At 40.5% G+C, this 23,858-nt stretch overlaps 2 protein-coding genes across 2 annotated transcripts; one reads left to right on the top strand and one right to left on the bottom strand.

Annotated features, from left to right (window-relative positions):
- Positions 1-120: 120 nt before the first annotated feature.
- LRRC41 (leucine rich repeat containing 41) lies at positions 121-14,946 on the bottom strand. The gene is made up of 10 exons (XM_060773435.2): positions 14,707-14,946; positions 11,858-11,944; positions 10,557-10,627; positions 8,064-9,225; positions 7,261-7,512; positions 5,464-5,628; positions 5,147-5,245; positions 4,120-4,242; positions 2,555-2,630; positions 121-401 (listed from the first exon to the last, which is right to left on the bottom strand). Exons 1-10 carry the CDS (start codon positions 14,813-14,815, stop codon positions 167-169), a joined length of 2,379 nt encoding a protein of 792 aa, XP_060629418.2. The 5' UTR covers positions 14,816-14,946; the 3' UTR covers positions 121-166.
- A 68-nt stretch (positions 14,947-15,014) lies between these two features.
- On the top strand, positions 15,015-21,666 carry UQCRH (ubiquinol-cytochrome c reductase hinge protein). Its single transcript, XM_060773437.2, has 4 exons — positions 15,015-15,141; positions 19,340-19,366; positions 20,513-20,674; positions 21,419-21,666. Exons 1-4 carry the CDS (start codon positions 15,091-15,093, stop codon positions 21,449-21,451), a joined length of 273 nt encoding a protein of 90 aa, XP_060629420.2. The 5' UTR covers positions 15,015-15,090; the 3' UTR covers positions 21,452-21,666.
- Positions 21,667-23,858: the final 2,192 nt, after the last annotated feature.

Genomic DNA, 23,858 nt, shown 5'->3' with positions numbered 1-23,858 from the left:
GAATTTATCCCCTGGGTTATACTATAAAATCTGAAAAATTAAACTTTTGCTATGTCAAAAGAAATGGTGTTTGTTTTTACTTCAGTTGGCTAGAAAAAAACGGAAATCTGAATCGTGGTATATCACTAAGCAGCTTTATTACAAGATACTGTCCCATAAGTGTGCTTTACATTACACTGATGTAGTCCGCAAAGGCCTGAGATGAGTCCCACGTGTCGCTGACTACGTTGCACATTGCTTTCAAACGCTGAATGGCCTCTTGTGCAGTTGCAGCATCTTGGTCCAGCCAGTTCTGATAGAGGCACAGTTTCATAAACTTGATTTGTTCTCTGTGTTGTGTTAAGTAACTCTCCAGCTTCCTGGCAAACTCCAGGAGCCCATCGGGTTTTATACAGTTGGAGCTGTAAGAGAACGTTAAGATTACTATTGCTACTTACAAAGAGTGAGTGACTCTGGAAGGTTGCGAGAGTCTAACCACCACAAATGCCAAAATTTGCACACAAACCCTGCCACCTGGAAGATGTGAGAGGTCACTTTCACCATGTTTTTAGGTCCAGGAGTGGCTTTAAAAAAAGAGTGCAAGTTGCTTTCTGTTATTAGAAAGGGAAGAAAATGACCCCACTGCCCCTAGAGGACCTTTTGAGTCCCACTTGCATCCCATGGGCTTTTCTGCCAACCACCTTCTAAAGCAGCCATGGGCAAACTTGGGCCCTCCAGGTGTTTTGGACTTCAACTCACACCATTTCTAATAGCCTCAGGCTTAAGTGTCAGAGGGGGAAAAGGAAGGGGCCTGAGTTGGAAGTCCAAAACACCCAGAGGGCCCAAGTTTGCCCATGCGTGTTCTAAAGGGTACCTTTGCAGAAGTGTCAACCTGGAATTAAATCCATTTCAATCGGTATTGTTGTCACTTAATGAACACAAGCTAAAGCAGATATTGTGAAGTATTTTAATTGCATTGTTTTAAGTAAAAAGAAAGGCATTTGTTGGTTATATCAGTTTTGAATCCCATTCCTGAGATATTCAGTAAACCCTGGTGCCTGCCACTGTAAATAGTTAAATGGGAGATACTTTGTGTACTTCCAGTTTGCATTATCACAACCTAAACACTCCTGTTCTTTGAAATTTCCCAAATTTATTAGAAAGCATGCCTAGACAATGCCATGAAGATGAAACTTTTAACAGACCAGGATAAACGCGTGCAGAATCACTAGTCAGAATTGGGTTATAGAAACATATCCCAAACGATGAACATCGTCTGGAACATAGCTCAGTCATGACTAGATAAGGCAGACATCAATAGCTGGAAAGTTGGGGCATAATAAAATGTGTGGCGCAATAAAATGTTTCCAGATAGATAGTTTTATAAATAATGCATTGTCATTATTTCTGTTCAAAGTTTGTAAAATATATACAGCTATAGCTACAAGACTATGCACAAGTTCGCTATGATGAATCAGATAATTTATTTCTGATTAAACTTTCTCAGCGTTGTCTTGTAAGAAACTCCTGCCAGTCTCAGGACTTTGAATCTCAGACAGACTGGGCTGAATCAAATGACTACTTTTAAGAGGGTTGCTCCTATAATCAAAAGTAAACTGCCATCCTTCCTATTGCAGTCATGTTTAATTTGTTTCAAAGATACAGCCTTTGACAGGTTTGAAAGATTTGAATTGTCTTGCAGAACAGTAACTAATCACTGGGAGAATGGAGCCCCCGGTGGTGCAATGGGTTAAACCCTTGTGCCGGCAGGACTGCTGACAGAAAGGTTGGCAGTTTGAATCCGGGGAGCGAGGTGAGCTCCCATCTGTCAGCTCCAGCTTCTCATGTGGAGACAAGAGAGAAGCCTCTCAAAGGATGGTAAAACATTCGGGTGTCCCCTGGGCAACGTCCTCACAGATGGCCAATTCTCTCACACCAGAAGTGACTTGCAGTTTCTCAAGTCACTCATGACATTAAAAAAACCCTGAATACTGTGATTTTTTGGAATCTATTTATATTGCTGGAGGAAGCAATCTCAGCCATCATCTTCCCTCTCCTTATACCTTCATATTGCAGGTAGGAACCAGAGGAAAGCATTTGCTGAGATAAACATCACTATTGGCTTATATATCTACCTAGCTGATCAAAAAAAGAAAGTTCTATGCAGTGAATGTTCACTCATCGTTTGTTCCGATCAGAGACAAATCATACGGCTTAACAATGGCTTCTCTGAACCAATAATATAGTCTGGATTGATTGGGGAAATTCACTTTCTTGTCTGCTGAAAATGGAGATAATAGCATATACCCAGAAACAGGGCTTAATGTTGAATGTAAATTACCTAGATACATTATACACATCTTTGTAAGTGATAAAATAAATAAGGATTTGGTAAGATCACATAGCATTTCTGAGAAATTCACAGCAGACAGATTCACTCTCTTGCAAACAGACAACTTTGTTTAAAAATAACTGATGAGAATATGAGTTCAAACGAAGCTATTCCATTGCCATTCTTTTATCCCATTTAAAATGGACTATATAAGTTTCTAGGATTAAGAAAGGAGAAACATACCTCACATCCAAATGACAAATGGAAGATGATGAATCTTCAGAAAAAATGTCAGCCAGTGCCACCAACCTGTGATTTCCTAAGAACGAGAGAAATATAACAAGTGCAAACTATATACACTAGAGGGCAAATATGAATAACGCAAGTCAAGACGAACAGGATAAATGCTGGGAACCAACTGCATGGGAAGCAATAAAATATCTTTGTCATATCAACCTTATTTTGTTTAGATGTGAGTAAATTAACACCAAGTTTCTGCGCAGCAATCTTCAGATAATAGGGATTAAAATATTCTGCTTTTGTAACCAGATGAAACAATTCTAAGGAGACGATTTTTGAGTTGTTCAATATTTTCACCAGATGAAGATTAGTTTCATTTATATTCTTTTCCTGAAGACTGGGATTCATGGTGGCTTACACATCAAAAAGATGTAATTAAATATACAATAAGCCACATTCTGACTGAATTAAACTAAAAACCGTATTAATACACTCTAAACATTTTTAAAACAATACAACTTAATACAGTATAGCTCTTTTCCAATTTTAAAACCCTGTCTGATTAAAACAAAATTGGCCTGCTGAAGAAGGACATCAAAGAGAGGAGCCATTTCAGCCTTCCCAAGTTGGCGGTGGTGGCGGGGGTGGTCCAACATATAACCACTGGAAAAGCTCTCTCTTGTGCTCCTAGTAGCTGTACTTGTATAAGTGGTAGAACCCAGAGAAGGACCTCTCCTGTGGACCTCTGGGTCTAGGCAGCCTTATATTGTGAAACGCAGTATCAGACAGCTTAGGCCTAAGCTACATTGAGCTTTACAGCTCACAATCAAAGGGTCCAATGAAGGAATCAAATTGTTTCTGCAACAAGAGATTGGCAAGGACAGCAAAACAGAGCTGAACTCAACTAGTTTTGCTTCCTGAGAAAATGTATAAGGTGATACACCATTCTTCCAAGAGAATATGACAGTTCAGTCTTAATTGGCACTGAAGATGAGAGAGCAACCTTGCTTAGGAGGTGCAAAGCAATGTTAAACAAAGAGGAAGGAGGGCCAGGGAGCTTCTATATTGACAATACTAATCTGCAACCTAAACTGACTTATTACTTGTTTACTAAAAAGAATGCCTCTGTAACCTCGTCTAAAGACAGAACCTGTCTTATTTCCACTGAATGGACAAATGACACTGGTAAGTGTGCTTTGATTGTGTGTTCCTGTAGGGAAGGAGTTGGACTGTGGTCTCTTCCAACTGTATGATTCTAAGATTCTATAGGTACTTCATGCTCTCAACTGGTCCCTGTTATCACTTTTATTATCACCCATCCCATAAGTATCTTCCCTGTCAATCATTCCACGTAGCCTTTACATGTCAGTTCGTATTTAAAATAATTTATTTTCCTCTTTCCTCCTTTTGTTTTACATTGATATGCCAGCTGGGCTTGAAAAATGGGAAAGGAAGTAACTTTAACCAAAATTATGCCTAGACTAGGCTAGGGTTTAATGCTAGAGTCCTTGCTCAGAAAGGACAAAAATAAATTATAGCAGGATAGCTAATACATTTGTCGTACATACCCAGCCTATTTCCAGGGAGTTTGAGGATCTTAAGTGATGTGTTCTTTTTAACAAGGTTGATTATTTCGGACAGAAATTCAGAAGTACAGTTCTCAAACAGCCGGCAAAAGGAGAATGTGATTTCTATTATAAGACAAAAGCCAAAGCAAAAACACATTGTTTCCTCTTTTCTGGGCATTGAAATGTCAAATTAGTGTCATTCAATGTATTCTGGAATAGTCAATACTATAAATTAAAGAGCACAATGATACCCTATGAGTTTATCTTAAAAATATGAACAAATACTCCATTTCTATTCTGGCACTCCAAGTTGAAACAACAACAACAACAACAACAACAACAACATTATTGTATCCTGCCATCATCTTCCCGAAGGGACTCGGGGTGGCTTACATGGGGACCAAGCCTTGTCAAACAGAGATTAAAATATAGCACAATAAAATACATATACAAAAAATCATAAACACATAAACCATCAACAATCAACAACCAGTAGCCGAGCACAGTGGGCATGTTCAGAACTGAAAAGGCAAGGCTTATACAATACAACTGCAAGGACGGGATGATAGTAAGATGCAAGAGCCAGATATTAAGTTAGGGCTAGAAGGGCCAAGTCAATTAGTGCTCTACACCTGGAACCAAAGTTGTTACTATCTCAGTCCTATGTGAGGACAATTTGGGATTTGAAGTATTTCAGAATTCCAGGTTTGGGGTACTTAACCTGTACTCACAACATGCAGTCCAACACTCTAACCCAAGATAGAGGAATTGTGCGACTCTCCAGATGCTGGTATGCACCCTACACATTTGTCACTGGCTATGCTGCCTAAGGCTCCTAGGAGGTACAATCCAACATACAATTTCCACCCACTATAACCACTATACTAGCTCTGTAATAGTCTCCAAGACAGAATAATCATGAAACTGACAATCTTCTGCTGAACTAATTTTCTTAACTGCACACAACTGTAATTTCTCATAAAGCTGTAAGCAGTCCGAGGCATGGGCTGGAGTAAGTTTAATATACCTTGAAGGACAGGGTCCTGTAGCAGAAAGAGGACTTCTTTCGAATGACCAGAAAGATTGATGTCATGAAAGCTTAGCCTCTTCAGGCTTGGACTATATTCTGCGAGACAAACAAGATTTTAAGACAAAAAGTTTGGACTGTGTGGTTAAAAGTTTTCTTTTCATCACTATGCATATTGAATACATTCATAACTTCAAAATGTAGAGTTTAACATTTTTTATTTTGCCTAGATTTCACCCAATAATCTGTGATGCTAGACTGACATGATGCAGATATTAATATATTCTGTTCTGCAGTCAAAATGGCTTCCATCATACCTTTGAGGGCACAAAGGAGAAGCTCAACCTCCTGTGGACAGGAAATGGAAGCACTGTCTAGAGAGAGACTCTGCAGAGACCTGGAAGATTTCAATACTGGCACCAGGAGACTCGTTTGAAGAGGTTCCCTGGGAAATCGGATCTCAAGATTTTCCAGTTGGCTCTCTAGACAAGAGGAAGAGAAAATAAAGGCTCTGCTCACTAGCCAAAGCTGTAGTTTTTAATAATTGCAAATCATGCTTTGGGAGACTTTTTGAAACTATTTTTTTTAAATAGACTTAGGTTCCAAATAGGTTTTTCACCACACTCTTATAGCAATTTCCTCCATTCCAGCAGATGCTGAGGATCTTGAACAAACAGGATAAATTCCTCCCATACTTGAGGGAGACAGTACAGAAGTACATTGAAATGCTGAAATAAATTACTGCCCTGTGCAAGGATTGATACAAAAATGTTCCCAAGCAATGCTTTGTAGATAAGCAGAACATTTGAATTATAGACTCATTTTGCGTATGAAAAACCCACGAAATAAAGAATTATAATAAACAGTCAGACCAGAAATATAGAAAAGGCTTAGATAGTTGAGGCTACAAAAAAAGAGCAAAATCAAGTATCTTTAATTAGACCAAGCAAACATTTGTGAAAGCTTCCAAAATCTTTACCTCAGTTTACTTTTCCAATAAAATTTTGAGATCTCAGAAATACGTATTTTTATGCCTTTTTGGTTGGTCCACAGATAAATTCCCACAATACAGAATAAGAAACACAAGCAAATGTAAAAGCATTAGCATTAAACTAAGCTGCCGCAATAAATCTCAAAACTCAACCCAACCATCACAGTCTATATACCCAAACTAGGAGTGACTCCTGCAAATAGCATTTGCTAGATAGGAAGCTACATTTGACTTGGCCAAATCGTTGTCCACCTAGCCTAGTAATGTCTTTGGCATTCCTAGCTCTTCTTCATCTATTATCTCAGCCTACAGATTGGATCTTCTATATACAAAGAGGGGTGAGTTTTAGTCAGGTGACAAGCTAGAACTAGTAATAATAAATAATAAAGCTTTATTTCTATCCCACCCCATCTCCACGAAAGGACTTGGTGCGGCTCACTGCATGAATAAATACAATGCATAATATATCAAAATAGATAACAAAATAATAACAAGGAAACAAATAACAAAATGAACAAATTGAACAATAAACAGTAAAAACATTAATTAAAACACATTGAAAACACAGTGTTTCTACTATATTAAATAAACTAGATAAAACCCAAAATACCTGAGTTTTCATAGAACAAAAAGACCTTGTCCACATTAAGGGGGATAGTATTCATCATTTTCCAAGGTATGTTTGAATAACCTTGTTTTTATATCATTCTGCAAGGTCATGAGGGTGGTTGCTTGCCTGATCTCCCTGGGGACGGCGTTCTAGAGCCAGGGAACCACTCTCCATCTGATCTTAATGCCCGGCTGGTGAATTATTGATTTTTTTCCCCATCAAGAAAAGATACACACAGGTGTTCAGAATGCAATAATTCTTTGTTTTACTTGCAAGTCCAATTTTAATAGAATGTTTGTGGCTGCGTGCAATGAATAATCACATTATTAGAAGAATCCGCTGTTTATGGGGAGCATTCAAACCATGTTGTAATTGCACCATGATAGCAGTCATATACATATGGTTCTAAACTATCATAGGAACATCTCAAAAAAGTCACACCTAAATAGATTATACATACTGGAACAAGAGTCACATTTTATAGTGCCCAGTTGGCGATGAGTAATCTTTTACCTGGAATTGCTTCTTGTAAGGACAATGAGCCCAGGTTTTCTTCCAGCTTGCTCCATTCTGCTGTAGTTTTGAGATCAAAGCCAATCAAGATTGTTTGAAGCAACGGAACAGCACCCAAAAAGGAATGCACAAGGTTCATGCAGGGGACACATGAGAACATGTCACTAATGCATACCACACGGAGGCTGTAACCACTGTTCTGGGAGAGGGTCCGGAGCCCAGAGAGGATACTCAAAATCCCGGAACCTAGGCCTGGAACCAGAATTTCAAAGACAGAAATAGTCACAGAGCAAGATTACTTTACCCGAAATAGATGTGCACCTTACACACATTTTCAAAAGAGGATCCTGGCACTTCAGGATAACAAACTACTATTACTAGATGACAGAACTCAGAAATGTGACATATTTAGGATAGACTAAATCACTAGTTGTAATTTGAGAAAAGCTACAATTTCGCACAATCAGTGTAACACTACACATCCTTAAAGCTTAGCCAAATTTTACCTGAATCTGTGTCAGCGATAAAATAGTGTGCTTAATAGGATGCTGGGCATGGTGGAGAGAAAAATCTACTTTGCTTTTGCCAGGGAAATATCTTGCCATGAATACTGTCTGCTGTGACAACCCAAAACATTGCAAAATTTTAGTACTTTAGAACAGGGGTATGGAAGCTATGGCACTCTACATGTCATTCATCTACTGAAGTTAAACATTTGGAAGGCCACAAATTCTTCATGTCTAATTTAGAAGGCACAAAATTGCTACAAACACCTAAATATAAATGTTTGGTTAATTGCTTACCATTTAAGGTAAGAACAAGCTTTTCCAAGGACACCCAAGAACTTAGCAGGTTACCAAGCATCTGGCACATATTCTTAGTCAGAGGGATAGAAAACACTTCCAGTGTGGACACGCTTCGGAAGTGCCCTGCTGTCCTCAGAGAGGGGATGCCAAGAGGTTGGCTTCCTCCTACCCAATCCATACCACTACCACTAGCCACTTCTGCTGAGAAGGGGGGAGAGTTAGCAGGAGTATTTCTCTCCTCTGTTTCCCTTCTTTTGCTATAACATCTCTTTTCCTGCTCTTCTCTTGCAACTGCAAAAACAAAATCATAAAGGTCTTCTGAGTCTTCAGTCACTTTGCTGGACTTCTGATGGCAGCCCTTCTTTGCTGATGCAGCTTTGCGCCACTTCTTAACTCTTCCTGAAGGAGAACCATGTTGGAAGGTGGAAAGGTTCTCAGCATTACAACTTTCTGAACATGTACTGTACTGTGCTGTACTTTGGCAAGAACTGCTGTCCAATTTGAAATTTGGTGGGTCTTGAAAATTCTCACTGCTAGTTCTCACCAAACTGTCATGGCTTTCAAAGTCTGAAACTGATTCTTGAGACATAAGGGGCAACATGTCCTCACTACACTGGTCAGCTGAGGTATGAAGCAGCTTGTCTGAATCCTGAGACAATGTAAGCTCTTGATCTAGCGTTTGTCTCTGTTTGGCAGATTTCTCTCTGCAGAGATGACAAAGGTTTTCTTGGTTCATTGGATTTTTTCCAGGATGCCAAACTCCAGCACTTATTTTGAGAACAAGGGATAAAAGAACTGGATTAGGATCTGGCCATGAGGACATTGATAAATGATCCACAGCTCCATGATGAATTAGGCGATGAAGGAACAAACTCAACTGGTGCCTGGTGGACATACTGGAAGAGAGAAGGTGATGAAATGTCAGGGATCTGAGTGACACTGCCAAGCTTTCTAGAACATCCTGATTGTGTTTTGCCATGAGCTCTGAAACACTCTCGAGCATGTTGTAGATGGTAAGCTGGGTAACATGCCGAGAAGTATAAAGCAAGGGCAAAAAGGAAGGGTCATTCAGGCGCTGGTGTGAAGACACATCCAAGATCCCACGCAACACATTTGAGAAGAAAGTTTCAAGGAACTTTCGCCTCCAACACTTGATATTCTGCAATCAGAGAAAACAAAATTACCAAAAATGTCTTAAGCAGCAAGCCCTTACCTGTGTTCATTCTAGAAGAAACCTAAGCGATTCCAATTGGGTAAAGCTGTGCATAGAAATGCCAATTAAACCATGGTGAGCATGCTAAAGAGCAATTTTTGTTCCATTCCTTTTTATCATGGTCCTATCATTAAGGAATGACATTTTACAGCAAGTTTGTTTGTTTTTTCCACACTCAATTTTAAACGGATCTTAAAAGATGTGGCTGTTTTTGACTGCTTTAATCTGTGGTGGCCTATATTCTTTGACTTACAGTTTTAATTTGTGGCTAAAGGTTTTATAGTGTTGAACAAGTTAAGTTTATTTTTTTATTTTTGCCTGTAAATTGGCTTGAGAAGGTTTTTACCTTGAAAGATGGAATAATTGTTTTTTTTTTCTTTTCCAAAAGATATGGGTTATTTCAGCAGGCAGTCAAGGAGTAGGGCAAATATTCAATCTCCTTACAACTGTGGAGATCCATATGTTTAAGCTTCTAAAGCAGATGTGTCAAACTCATTTTTATTTAGGGACACTTCAGCTTTATGGTTAATTTCAAATGGTAATTGAATGCATGGATACAGACAGCCAACTATAATTATTTTTACATAGTTGTTGGTGCTCTCTAGTTTTAACCAAATTTGAGTCCCCGGGTGTTATTGAATGACAACTCCCATCACTTTTCATTACATATCCACAAGTCTTGTATCTAAGTCTTGTATCTAGTCTATCCTGACTAAATAGGAAAAACGGCAGCCTTCCAGAGGTTACTGTATCTCAACTCAAAACATGATGTGTAATGATGAGGAATACAGGAGTGGTAGTCCAGCATCTGGTGGGCCTCATAAAATGACATAGATGGCCAAAATTGGCCCACAGGCTTGGATTTGACATATGTATTTTAAAGTTCTAACTAAATAACAGGCCCAGAAATAAAGCATCATGAAGGGGTTTGGATTTGGGTCTATTGTGTCCCAGACTGGTTAGGTCATGACTCTTGTTCAGTTTTGCCACAACAGACTAATCTGACTATCCTTGTAAAATGGGCAAGATTGTGGCTTGTTTTGAAACAGAAACAATTAGTTACATGCACTGATAAATAAAGACCATTAGTAAGAGTGATAATATCTTTAAATGAAAATAGAAGACTACGCTGACTGCCCTCGGTAAAAGTAACTGATTTCCTGTAGTTTTCCAGCAGCATTATAGAACTTGGCAGAGATTAATAACCAAATTGGACATTAATGAGGGAAGGTTGGTCTAATCAAGCCAGTCAGTTATGTGTATGTGAGTTAACCTACCTCTAATCTAGAAGGTCTTGTTTTGATGATTTCAAACCAGAGCTTGCACCATATAGGTTGGGTTGAGAGTCCTGAAAAAAATATATAGCACTTTTTTTTACAGAAAGGACTATGTTGCAGTTAGTTTTACAAAAATATGATTTACTATAAAACTTGATCTATAACACATTAAGATTTTTCTCCTCCACCTACTTAAGAGTCAATCCCATTTAATTCAATGGGATTTCCTTTTGAGTAGTCACACACATGCCTTATTCGGAGTATGTATCAACACACTGTCGGCTGCAATCCTCTGTCATTTATCTGGTTGCAAGTGCCACCAAAATCAATTATACTTCCTTACTGGTGAGCTGATATGTACAGGATTAAGCATTCAATATCTAACAAAAGTTGTTCCTCTGCACTCTTGTAAGATTCACCATAGAACACCTATTTCAAATTTAGACTGAACATTCAACATGCAAATTATTTGTATAACTTTTGTTGCTCCCTTTTCTTCTCACTTTCACAGTCAATCCCCCGCCCTCTCTATTTATTTCAGGAGTAGTCATGTTGGCCATGCAGCAAAATATGACAAAATCCACATTGATTGGGTCAAGCACAATATATAAAATACAGTGTGCAAGGTTTCAAAACTTTACTTCCTGGATTTCAAAATACCAAATTTAGTTGCAACAAGGCAATTGTAAACATTGGAACTTGATTCTTTTGAGTTCTTCTATCTCTAACAAAGATAAAACTCTTTCATTATGGAATAACAATTTCACTATATAGAACCTACAATTTCCCAGATGTACCAGTACAGAGACTCATTGAAAAATTCAATGCTTCTTTGCCTAAGAAAGGAGCAGTTAGTTGAAACATGACAAGAGCTGGATTTCAAGAGAACTTATGTTTCTGTTGCTGAAGTTGAAATTTTATGACTATGTCTTTCATTGTTCTCACATGGCTAGAACAGGGACCTCTGCCTGCTTTGAAATCCCTCAAGACCATCTGAACTGACATCTCAAACAGAATGCCTGTCACAAACAGTATCACCATTTTGCTCCTGTATGATTTTTAACATCTTTGCTTGATGATGAAGCCACTGAAATTCCAAAAGCTTGCAAACTGAAGTTGGCCCAATAAAGGTGTCACTACTTTTCAATTTTATAATGCATACTGTTCTGTTATGCACAAGACCTGATATTGAGACGTGTAGCACAATTTTGAAATCTAAAATGAGGAAGCCTATTTCATCAGGAACTATAGTGTTGAACATTATTTATCCTTCCTCTAGTACATCTTCCAAAATAACTGACCTTTCTTCACAGCAGTCGCTTCAATTCGCTCCAGATAGTAAATGTTAAGGAGAGGCAAGATGCCCTGGAGTACTGGACCCGGAAGTGCTTTTGTGGAGAGTAGACAAAGCCAAAGTTCAGTCACTGACACAAAAAAAACAACAAAAAACAACAAAAAACAAAACCAGATACAGATGCATTTGCATTTTCACCCTTGTGAAAATCTCTTTCATTGTGTCTAACATAATTTAACTCTTTAGGACAGGGGTCCACAAACTTTTTAAACAGAGGGCCAGGTCACAGTCCCTCAAACTGTTGCAGGGCCGGATTATAATTTGAAAAAAAAAATGAATAAATTCCTGTGCACACTGCACATATCTTATTTGTAGTGCAGAAAACACTTAAAAACAATGCAATTAAAATGAAGAACAATTTTAACAAATATAAACATATTAGTATTTCAATGGGAAGTGTGGGCCTGCTATTGGCTGGTGAGATAGGAGTGTTGTGTTGTTGTTGTTGTTGTTGTTGTTGTTGTTGCGCGCTTTCAAGTCATTTCAGACTTAAGTTGACCCTGAACGAGGGCCGGGTAAATGACCTTGGAGGGCTGTATCCGGCCCCCGGACCTTAGTTTGAGGACCCCTGCTTAAGGACATACTGTATAAATAAACATCCTTTGAAAAAGAGTACACATGCATGATCCCATATCCATGGGAGATATGTTCTAGGATTTTGTGTGGATTCCAAACTGTGGATAAAAACGAACCCTATTATTGTCAATGGGACAAACAACAGAGAAAGTGAGATGAGGCTGTGGTTTGTACAAGAGGCCCTAAGAAAATAAGGGAGACCATGGATAAGTGAAACTGCATATATCGGTTGGGATCATATAGTCGTCCTAACCATTTTGTGGTTCTGACTTTTGCAGATTTGACTATTCATAGATTAGATTGTAAATGTTCTCTAGGGCTCCTTCCATACAGCCATATAACTCAGAATATCAAGACAAATAATCCACAATATCTGCTTTGAACTGGGGCCCCTTCCACATAACTAAATAAAATCCCACATTATCTGCTTTGAACTGGAATACATGGCAGTGAGGACTCAGATGAACCCGTTCAGAGCAGATATTGTGGGAATGTCTGCCTTGATATTCTGTATTATATTGTTGTATGGAAGGGCGCTCAGATATCTGAGTCTACACTGCTGGATAATCCAGTTCAATGTGGATTTTATACATCTGTGTGAAAGGGGTCTGGAACTCTTTAGGTTCACTGCTGTTTCTGATCAACTTCCTCCACAATCATGCTGAAAGGCCTAGAGATTTATAGGGAGATCACCTCTCGAAGGCTGCATCCATATTGTAGAATTGATGCAGTTTGACACCCCTTAAACAGCTATGGTTCAATGCCATGGAATCCTGGGAGTTGTAGTTTTGGTGATGCACTAGCACTCTTTGGCAGAGAAGCCAAAAGACTTCACGGAATCACACCTCACACAATTCCAGAGCATTGAGCCATGGTTGTTAAATGGTGTCAAACTACATTTGTTGTGGTTGTTTATTCATTTTTATCCCACTTTTATTCCATGGGTGGGACTTAATTCTACAGTGCAGATGCACTCTAGTTTTTCCAATGCAATTCTGTGGTAATCTTCCTGCAGAGGTTGACTACAGAGTCAAGCTGGAAGACACAAAAATTCGTAGAGAGATGTTCTCTCAGGTAAAAAAAGAAAACAACTTCTTCATTTGCAGTTTCCTATTGTCACAGGAGCCCTGTGCAAATAGGGAGGGATGACTGTACTGTCTTTACCTTCATGGCACCTGTCAACAACATGATTTTTGAATGGATTTCATTTGGCAAATAATCCCCCAAAAGTAGTTTTGCCCATTCCTTCCTCTGAAATATAACTTGGTGTTTGGGTTGTAGGTTTTTCCGGGCTATATGGCCATGTTCTAGAGGCATTTTCTCATGACGTTTCGCCTGCATCTTTGGCAAGCATCCTCAGAGGTAGTGAGGTCTGTTGGAAGTAGGAAAATGGGTTTATATATCTGTAGAATGACCAGGGTGGGACAAAGGACTTTTGCTACTTTTCCTACTTCCTACATTTTCCTACTTCCAACAGACCTCACTACCTCTGAGGATGCTTGCCATAGATGCAGGTGAAACGTCAGGAGAAAATGCCTCTAAAACATGGCCATATAGCCCGAAAAACCTACAACAACCCAGTGATTCCGGCCATGAAAGCCTTCGACAATAACTTGGTATTTGTTGGGGGACTCCCACCCAAATACCAACTAGAGGTGACTCTGCTTAGTTTCCAAGATTAGGTAGGATGTGGTGAATTTAGGGTATTGAGGCCTGGTGTGGTGGAGGCCGAATCCACCTGGCAAAATCTCCAGGGGATCTCTCAACGTCCTTTGATGAATTTCAAAAGATGAGAAAGAAGTTGCCTTATGATAGTTTAGTTCTACACTGAATGAATGAATGAATGAATGCAGTTTGGGACCATTGCCATGACTCAATGCTGAAACCTTTGGGAGCTGTAGTTTCACAAGATCTGTAGCTCTTTCTGCCAAAAAAAGGGCTGGGGTCTCACTAGAATACAATTCCCATGGATTCCAGAGCCATGGGGGTTAAAGTGGTGTTAAACTGCATTAATTCCACAATATAGATCAGGCCTGGGCAAACTTGGGCCCTCCCTCCAGGTGTTTTGGACTTCAATTCCCACAATTCCTAACAGCCTACAGGCTGTTAGGAATTGTGGAAGTTGAAATCCAAAACACCTGGAGGGAGGGCCCAAGTTTGCCCAGGCCTGATACAGATGCATCCTGTGTGTATTATTTTGTCCTTTTTTCCTCTTCTTACCCCAAACCTCTTTCTCCACGCGTCCCATGATGGAGCTGACTCTCTTCCCACTGAGCTCAAAAAGGCTGAGAGGCCCTCGCTCAGTCTCCTCCTCAGACTCGGCCTCCATGATCGCCCAGGCGACAGCAACCTCCTGGAAGAACTTGGCTGGATGACGCCATCTTGGGAGGGTCCCTCATTGTTAGGTGGAGGCGTGATGCGGCCGCCATATTGAGGAGGTCGGCCATCTTGGTAGAGTCGAACGCTCCCACCAACGCCTGCGGAGTCGGGAAGGGGGAGGAGCCACCTGAAGGTCGACCGGAAGCGGCACTCGGATAGGGCGGGATATCCGTTGGAGCGTGCGTGGGATGACCCTTGGGCGTCCTTCTGAGGCTTCAATTCAAGATGGGGAGGCAGGATGAGGCCGCGCTGGAGGGACGGAGCGGGGACCCGGAGGTAAGCCCCACTTTCTCCCAGTCGAGAAGGAGCGAGGCCTATCTTTTCACTTCAGGGAACGCCGAGCCTTTTATTTCCTTCTCTGAGAGTCCCCCTCCCTTGCCTTGGCCACCCTTTGGCCTCCCTCTGCTTCCTTGTTCTCCTCCTTGCCTCCCTTCCTATACAACGTTATCCTCACCCCATGGTTTTTACAGGATTTTCTTCAGCAAGGAAGAGTGCATCTATACCAGCTATGGGCAAACTTGGGCTCTCCAGGGGTTTTGGACTTCAACTCCCACAATTCCTAACAGCCTTTCAAGACACCACAATTGAAGAGAGATATTGACAAGCTAGAATGTGTCCAGAGGAGGGCGACTAAAATGATCAAGGGTCTGGAGAACAAGCTCTATGAGGAGCGGCTTAAGGAGCTGGGCATGTTTAGCCTGAAGGAGAGAAGGCTGAGTGGAGATATGATAGCCATGTATAAATATGTGAGAGAAAGCCACAGGGAGGAGGGAGCAAGCTTGTTTTCTGCTGCCCTGGAGACTAGGAACTATGGCTTCAAACTACAAGAAAGGAGATTCCATCTGATCATTAGGAATCAATGATCATCCGGAGTTTCGGGGTGCGGTGTCATCTGTACGCAGATGATGTCCAACTCTGTCACTCCTTCCCACCTGCTACTAAGGAGGCTGTTGAGGTCCTGAACCGGTGCCTGGCCGCTGTAACGGTCTGGATGAGGGCGAACAAACTGAAACTAAATCCAGACAAGACAGAGGTACTCCTGGTCAGTCGCAAGGCCGAACAGGGTATAGGGTTACAGCCTGTGCTGGACGGGGTCGCACTCCCCTTGAAGGCGCAGGTTCGCAGCTTGGGTGTGACCCTGGACTCATCGTTGAGCCTGGACCCCCAGGTTTCAGCGGTGACCAGGGGAGCATTTGCACAGCTCAGGCTCGTGCGCCAGCTGCGCCCGTATCTCGGGAAGTCTGACTTGGCCACGGTGGTACACGCTCTTGTCACATCCCGCCTGGACTACTGCAACGCTCTCTACGTGGGGCTGCCCTTGAAGACGGCCCGGAAGCTTCAGCTGGTTCAGCGCGCGGCAGCCATGTTACTAACTGGAGCGGGTGGCAGGGAGCACACAACGCCTTTGTTGTCCCAGCTCCACTGGCTGCCGATTTGCTACCGGACCCAATTCAAGGTGCTGGTTTTGGCCTACAAAGCCCTAAACGGTTCCGGCCCCAAATACCTTTCCGACCGCATCTTGGCCTATGAGCCCACGAGGACCTTGAGATCGTCTGGGGAGGCCCTTCTCTCGATCCCGCCTGCCTCACAGGCACGGCTGGCGGGGACGAGGGAGAGGGCCTTCTCGGTGGTGGCCCCCCGGCTGTGGAACACTCTCCCTGCACACATCAGACAGGCGCCTTCCCTCATGTCCTTTCGAAAAAGCCTTAAGACATGGCTGTTCGAGAGGGCATTTAATTAAGTGCTAAACAATACGGTAATGAGAACTGGAATGGAACAAGGAATATGAGACTGGCTATGATTCCACTAAGAGACGAAGCGGATTTTTAGTGTAGTCTGTAATTGTTGTATAGTTTATATGTTGTTGAAACTGGCTTTTTTGTAATTGTCTTTTATGTGTACTGTACACCGCCATGAGTCGCCCTTATGGGCTGAGAATGGCGGTTAATAAGTGCATCAAATAAATAAATAAATAATAAATAGGAAGAAGTTCTGACACTGCGAGCTGTTCAGCAGTGGAACTCTCTGCCCCAGAGTGTGGTGGAGGCTCCTTCTTTGGAGGCTTTTAAATAGAGGCTGGATGGCCATCTGTCAGGGGTGCTTTGAATGCAATTTTTGTTCTTCTTGGCAGAGGGTTGGACTGGATGGCCCATGAGGTCTCTTCCAATTCTCTGATTCTATGAAAACTACCAGAGGGCCCAAGTATGCCCATGCCTGATCTATACAGTAGAAGTGATTCAGTTTGGCCCCACTTTAACTGCCCTCATTGCATACTAGGAAATCATAGAATAGTTTGCTTTTGTTTGCTTTCCAGCAGCCAATAATGAACGGACCAAGGCAGTGACATCTCTGGCTCATCCTCTGTTTGGATATCAGCCAGCGTGCCAATGCCTTAAATCAAGAAATAGTCTTCTAAGATCTACAGATACTCGCAGGAACACCTCAGCAAGCGAGAGTCCAAAAGTCACAGGTGAAAACCCTTGCCTCAAGCCATGGCTGAGACCGAATGAGAGATTCCCCCTGGGCACACAGAAGACTGGGCAATTTGGAAGGCACCACGAGATGCAGAGCTAACCTTAAGAAGTTGAGTCTATGACATGCAAGTGTGTAGAAGTGCAAACCACCTATTACAATGCAGTCAGAGCCCTGCCACATTCACAATGAAGGTCAGCAACACCAGAGGCACTCCCAAGTGGCCAGCCACTGGTCAACGGACAGTTAATATAATGCCAAGTTTCTAAACTTTGTGTCTTTTTAAAATACAACTGTAACCTCAGTTGGCTTCTAATACATTAAATACATATTAGAGAAGGCTAAAGACATTGCAAAACTACAACTCCAATGAATCCATAGCATTGAACCATGGGCAATTAAAGTGGTGACAAACTTCATTAGTTATACATGCACCCAAAGACTCAGAGGTGCTTTGTCATTTCTTTCTTCTGAAATATAATCTGCAGCACCAGGCATTTGTTGATTTCCTCTCCACCTGCTAATCCAGGCATACCCTGCTTAGCTTCCAAGATCATATAGGTTTTAGTGGATTTAGTATACTTTGACGACCCCCCCCCCTTACATAAGAGTATATCCTATTCTCCTTCAGTGTTCAATGAACACACTGGATTGATTTGTCCTCCCACTGATTATGATGCTCACTTCTACTCCTCCTCTATCTAAAATTACTTACTCAGAGCAAAAAATCAATGATTCTTTCAGCCCTAAGAGACTAGGGGCCTTTCCAGACAGGCCCTATATCCTAGGTTTACTGTTTTGCTGTTTATCCTGTATTATCTGGCAGTGGAGACACATATAATCTATTTTAAAGCAGAAAACCTGGGATCAGATCCTAGGATATAGGGCATGTCTGGAAGAGCCCTTACTTCCTGGGAACTATGTGTATAGGAGTGTGTTATCAACAGTTGCATCCACACTGTAGAATTAGTACATTTCTACACCAGCTTAACTGTCATAGCCTAGTTAAGATGACTGCGCTCATTGGAAGAGAAGAATAAAGACATTGTAAAATGAAAAGTCTCATGATTCCATTGCATTGAGACACGGTAGTTAAAGTGGACTCAAACTTGCGTCAATTCTACAGTGTAGATGCCTTTGGTGACTGTTTCTGATTCTTTCACTAGTAGATTGGGATGATTTTGGGGATAAGCCTTAGACAGAGACAAACCAATTTACATTCATACATAAATAGACATGTGCATTAGCTAGCCCCCCTAGAACTGGTCATGGCAGGAGACAAAATGCTTCACTGAAATCTGCATATAAATATTCTAAACAATTTCTGTGTTGTTTTATTGAATTTATATTAGCTATTTCATCACTACTTGCTTTGCTACCTTCTCTTTTTTATATTAAAGCATTCTAGTTTCACAATTACTGTATTTATCATGCCCTCCCCTGTCCCACTTTTCATAGAGATGTTAACTTCTTTTGTGTGTGAACCTGTATGATCTGATCTTCAAACAGATCTACCATTACTATTTTATGGGGCACACTTTAAATTGTATTTCCTAGAAGAGTTATGACTTTATATCTGTAGTACTTAGTATACCTTTACATGTACTTTGAAAAAAACATTCTATGCAATATCCCCTTCAATGCTGATTCTGTTTATCTTTGTTTTTCTTCTGATTTAATTCACACGATTTTGAGGGCCCTTATATTTGTATTATATCTCAGGTTAGGTTCCTACTTACAGCCTGGCCTATAAAACTGTGAATTTCATATTGGTTTTGAAAATCAACTTGCTTAAATTTGAGACAAGTACCACTATATTAAAAAAAAAAAGTTTCTGTACTAAGCAAATATAAAGCTTGTGTTGTAACATAAAACTATACTATTTAGTGAAAATGGAAAGTATTGACATAGTTGTTGATTTAGCTATGACTGGGGGTATATTCTCATTGTGTGAATGTAAGCAGACTTAAGTCCATTTTGATTTTCTTGTTTTCCTATTCAGGAGGAGGAAGAAGAAGAAGAGCTTGTGGTATGTAATTTTAATTATAATAACTGACCAGTTTCTCTGGCAATCATGAACAACAACAAAAAATACTTTCTACCAAATTTCCGTATTAGATCTTGAAAGCTGTTAATGGCACAAAGTAGTAATTACTATTCAGGTTCAGAAACAAAAGTTAATTAGTAAAAATTCGATATTGGTAGTCTTACCCGAATAACACTTCACCATAGAATCATAATGCAGTCTCTTATGGAACTTAGCATATTGCCAACTTAATATTGGTAGAGCCCTACACTGGCTTCTGCACATTGTCACATTCAGAAAAGTTGATCTTGCTAAGTCTAAGTACAGCTTGCTTTAATCCCCAGAAGTATACAGTATTTTTCTTGGAAACTGATAAATTTAAGAACAGTGGTAAATTAATAGATAGATTGAAGGGGTAAAGTCTAGTTAAACCTTTTTGATATCCTGAGCAAATATCAGTATTGCATGTTTTCTATGCTTTTTAAAAATATTCTTTTAAATTGTGCTGTCTAGAATGCTCAGAACATGTTTGTTTTTTGCGAGCACTTACATTATTTTATTTTAGAGTAAAAATGAATTTTGTATGCACGGTAGGCTATATTAGGGTATGTGTTTTTGTGTTTTCTTGTATTTGCATCTCTTATTTTAATCAGATATCTTTTACTGTAAAAAGTTTGCTAATGTTTACTTCTCATTTGTGTGATTTATTTATGGCATTGAATGTTTGCCTTTTTATATGTATGTAAACAGTCCTAAGTCCCTTTGGAGAGAGAGGGCAATCTAGAAATAAAGTGTTATTATTATTATTATTATCATCATCATCATATGTGGGGTCTGCTCCCTAAGGAGTCATATATAACTCATTTATAATTCTAGGTCTCTTAATTCTATCTTTTTAACAGGAAGGTTGGTAGACTAGGAGTACATTATTCTGAAATGACACTATTAACACAGTGCACCACTTTAAGACACTATTCAAGTGGTATAAAATTGATGAAATGATAAGTGCATCCTTCAGGATATCTTAACTTGTTATAATTGTGGGGCTACAGAAGATAAGCTTTTGTTATCAGCTTGTCTTGATAAACATGAACTACTATTTTAGAAGTGAGATCTGGTTTAATTGTTGACACATTGCTTTCTTTCCAGGATCCCTTAACTGCTATCAGGGAACACTGTGAACAGACAGAAAAATGCGTGAAAGCCAGGGAACGTCTGGAAGAGTGTGATGCTCGAGTGTCCTCTAGGTCCCGTACGGAAGAAAAGTGTACAGAGGAACTCTTTGACTTCTTGCATGCCAGAGATCATTGTGTAAGTGGCTTAGGAGTGATTTTATGGTGTGGATGTTACCTTGTTGCTGCTCTATTGCTGAATCATAGAAACTTGTCATTAACATGAAATAAGGAACAGTTATTGAACCTAGGTATCCACTCAAGGTAAAGGTTTCCCTTGAGATTAAGTCTAGTCAAGTTTGACTTTGGGAGGTGGTGCTCTTTCTATTTCTAAGGCGAAGAGCCATAGACGCTTCCAAGGTCGTGTGGTTGGCATGACTGCATGGAGTGCCATTACCTTCCCGACGAAGTGGTACCTTTTGATCTACTCATATTTGCATATTTCAAACTGCTAGGTTGGCAGAAGCTGGGGCTAACAATGGGAGCTCACCCCGTCCCGCATATTTGAACTGCCAACCTTTTGGTCAGCAAGTTCTGCAGCTTAGTGGTTTAACCGGCTGCATCTGGTATCTAATAACTTGCAAAAAAAAAAATCAATTTCGGGGGGTCTATAGCCATGGAATAATTTTCAGTTTCCTTACAGAAAATGTATGATGTTTAAACATGTTAAACATTTACATTGGTGGTTTAGATAGACTTTTGAGTAACTATGCAAAAGTTTTATGAAATTTTATGGGACAATAATCTGCTTTTACAGTATAAACAGGTCTCTGGAGTACAAAGAAACAAAAAATATTGTGCATGGGGCAACTGTTTCCCAAAGGGACTAATGATGTATATTGCAAATATATTTCCCTTAATGTGTTCATTTCTTGGTTTTCAGGTGGCTCATAAGCTCTTCCCAAAACTGAAGTAACAATTCACAAGTCTGTCTGCTTCTCCTTCATACCTGAATCCCCGAGCAATGTTCCATTTGAATAGATGTGCTGCTCTGTATCTGTGTCTAGAGAAAAATGGAACTTGGTCTCTGGCAGTCTCTGGCCATCAGGATACCATCTGCGCTCTGTGGGAGATTAACAGCTGTTAAAAAAACTTCTGTAGATTTCCATATTAAACATATTTCCTGTGAAATGTGAAAGCATTTGTTTTTTGTGTGGCCTTACAGCAGGGGTCCTCAAACTAAGGCCCCGGGGCCGGATGCAGCCCTCCAAGGTCATTTACCCGGCCCTCGCTCAGGGTCAACCTAAGTCTGAAATGACTTGAAAGCACATAACAACAATGACAACAACCCTATCTCATGAGCCAAAAACAGGCCCACACTTACCATTGAGATACTAATAAGTTTATATTTGTTAAAATTGTTCTTCATTTTAATTATTGTTTGTTTTTAAGTGATTTTTGCACTACAAATATGATATGTGGTATGCATAGGAATTCATTCATTTTTTTTTCAAATTATAATCTGGCCCTCCAACAGTTTGAGGAACTGTGACCCGGCCCTCTGTTTAAAAAGTTTGTGGACCCCTGCCTTACAGCATCGTAGCGCATGCTGAAATTGAGCAAATGTATTCAGGAAATGTAGTACAGTATCTACTGTACTGCCCAGACTTCATCCGGATCTAAAGCAACAGGATATTTCAAGTCTTTGCAATAACACAAGGGACACCGGAACATGTTTTTCAGGTCATAATATGGTAGCCAACTTAGAAGCTGGTTTTATAGCTCCCTGAAGAAATTTGGGTATGGACATGCACATGTTTTTGGCACAATAATGGGTAAGGATATTATAAATCTAGAATACTTTGAAAGTCCATCTTTACTTTAAGTGCTGGCATGTGTGGTGTGTGCCTTCGTTTCCAACTCATAACCCTCGGGCAAAATTCATTGGTGAGATTTATTCAGGGAAGTTTTGCCATTGCTCAAAGTGACTTGCACAGGATCCCTAGTGAGTGTCCATAGTGAGTTCCCATCTGTTCACGGAGACATGAGAGAAGCCTCTCACAGGATGGTAACACATCTGGGCGTCCCCTGGGCAATGTCTTTGTAGACGGCTAGTTCTCTCGTATCAGAAACGACTTGCAGTATATTCTCAATTTGCTTCTGACACAATAAAAACTGGCTGAATTGACACGTGGAGTTTTAGGGTGCATCATCAACACTAGAATCATAGAGTTGGAAAAAGACCTCATGGGCCATCCAGTCCAACCCCCTGCCAAGAAGCAGGAAAATCACATTCAAAGCACCTCCGGCAGATGGCCATCAAGCCTCTGTTTAAAAGCCTCCAAAGAAGGAGCCTCCACCACACTCTGAGGCAGAAAGTTACACTGCTGAACAGCTCTCACAGCCAGGAAGATATTCCTAATGTTCAAGTGGAATCTCCTTTCTTGTAGTTACTGTCTGGGGGAATCCTTTGTTGAGGGGTGAATAGCTGACCTTGATAAGTTTCTTGTCTGGAGTTCCCCTGTGTTTGAGTGTTGTTCTTTATTTGCTATTATAATTTTTTGAGTTTTTTTAATACTAGTAGCCAGATTTTGTTCTGGCTACAAACGTATTAACAAGCAACACCGAAAAACTGTCAGGCCATCAAATGCTAATCAAGGTGGCCAATTGAAACATTCACACCTAGCTCCAACAGACAAGAGTTCTTTCTCCCATCCTGGACATTTCACAGACATAATATTATTGTTAAATGAACTTATTGGCTGATTTCTATGATGTTTTTACTGTTTTAATTATTCTTATGATGTATATGTTGCAAGCATCGTGGATGCCTATGTGAGGCCACCCTGGGTCCCCCTTGTGGGGAGAAGAGCGGGATAGAAATATACGAAATAACTAAACTCCATTTTCCTAGTTTCTAACAGACTTCACAACCTCTGATGTTGCCTGCCATAGATGCAGGCGAAACGTCAGGAGAGAATGCTTCTAGAACATGGACATATAGCACCAGGATGGTGGCACAGCTGGCTGGGAGTCAGCTGCATTATGATCACTACTGACCAAAAGAAAGGTCATATGTTCGAAGCCAGCCCGGGTCGGAGTGAGCTTCTGACCAATTTGTGTAGCTTGCTGTTGACCTTTGCAGCCCAAAAGACAGTTGCATCTGTCAAGTAGGAAATTTAGGTACCACTTATGTGGGGAGGTTAATTTACAATGCTATAAAAATCTCCAGCAAGCATGCAAAGAATGAGGAAGTACTTCATCAGTGTCACAAATGGACGGTGAAGTGAGAGCTCCCCTGGTGGCCAGAATTACTTATTTTTGCTTTATTTACTTACATCATTTATATACTGCTTTTCTCAGTCCTTAGGCGACTCAAAGCT

The sequence above is a fragment of the Anolis sagrei genome, chromosome 4 (assembly GCF_037176765.1).
Source record: "Anolis sagrei isolate rAnoSag1 chromosome 4, rAnoSag1.mat, whole genome shotgun sequence".
Classification (NCBI taxonomy): domain Eukaryota; kingdom Metazoa; phylum Chordata; class Lepidosauria; order Squamata; family Dactyloidae; genus Anolis; species Anolis sagrei.
The sequence above is the reverse complement of the archived record's forward strand: the minus strand, read 5'-3'. Positions and strand labels throughout refer to the sequence as shown.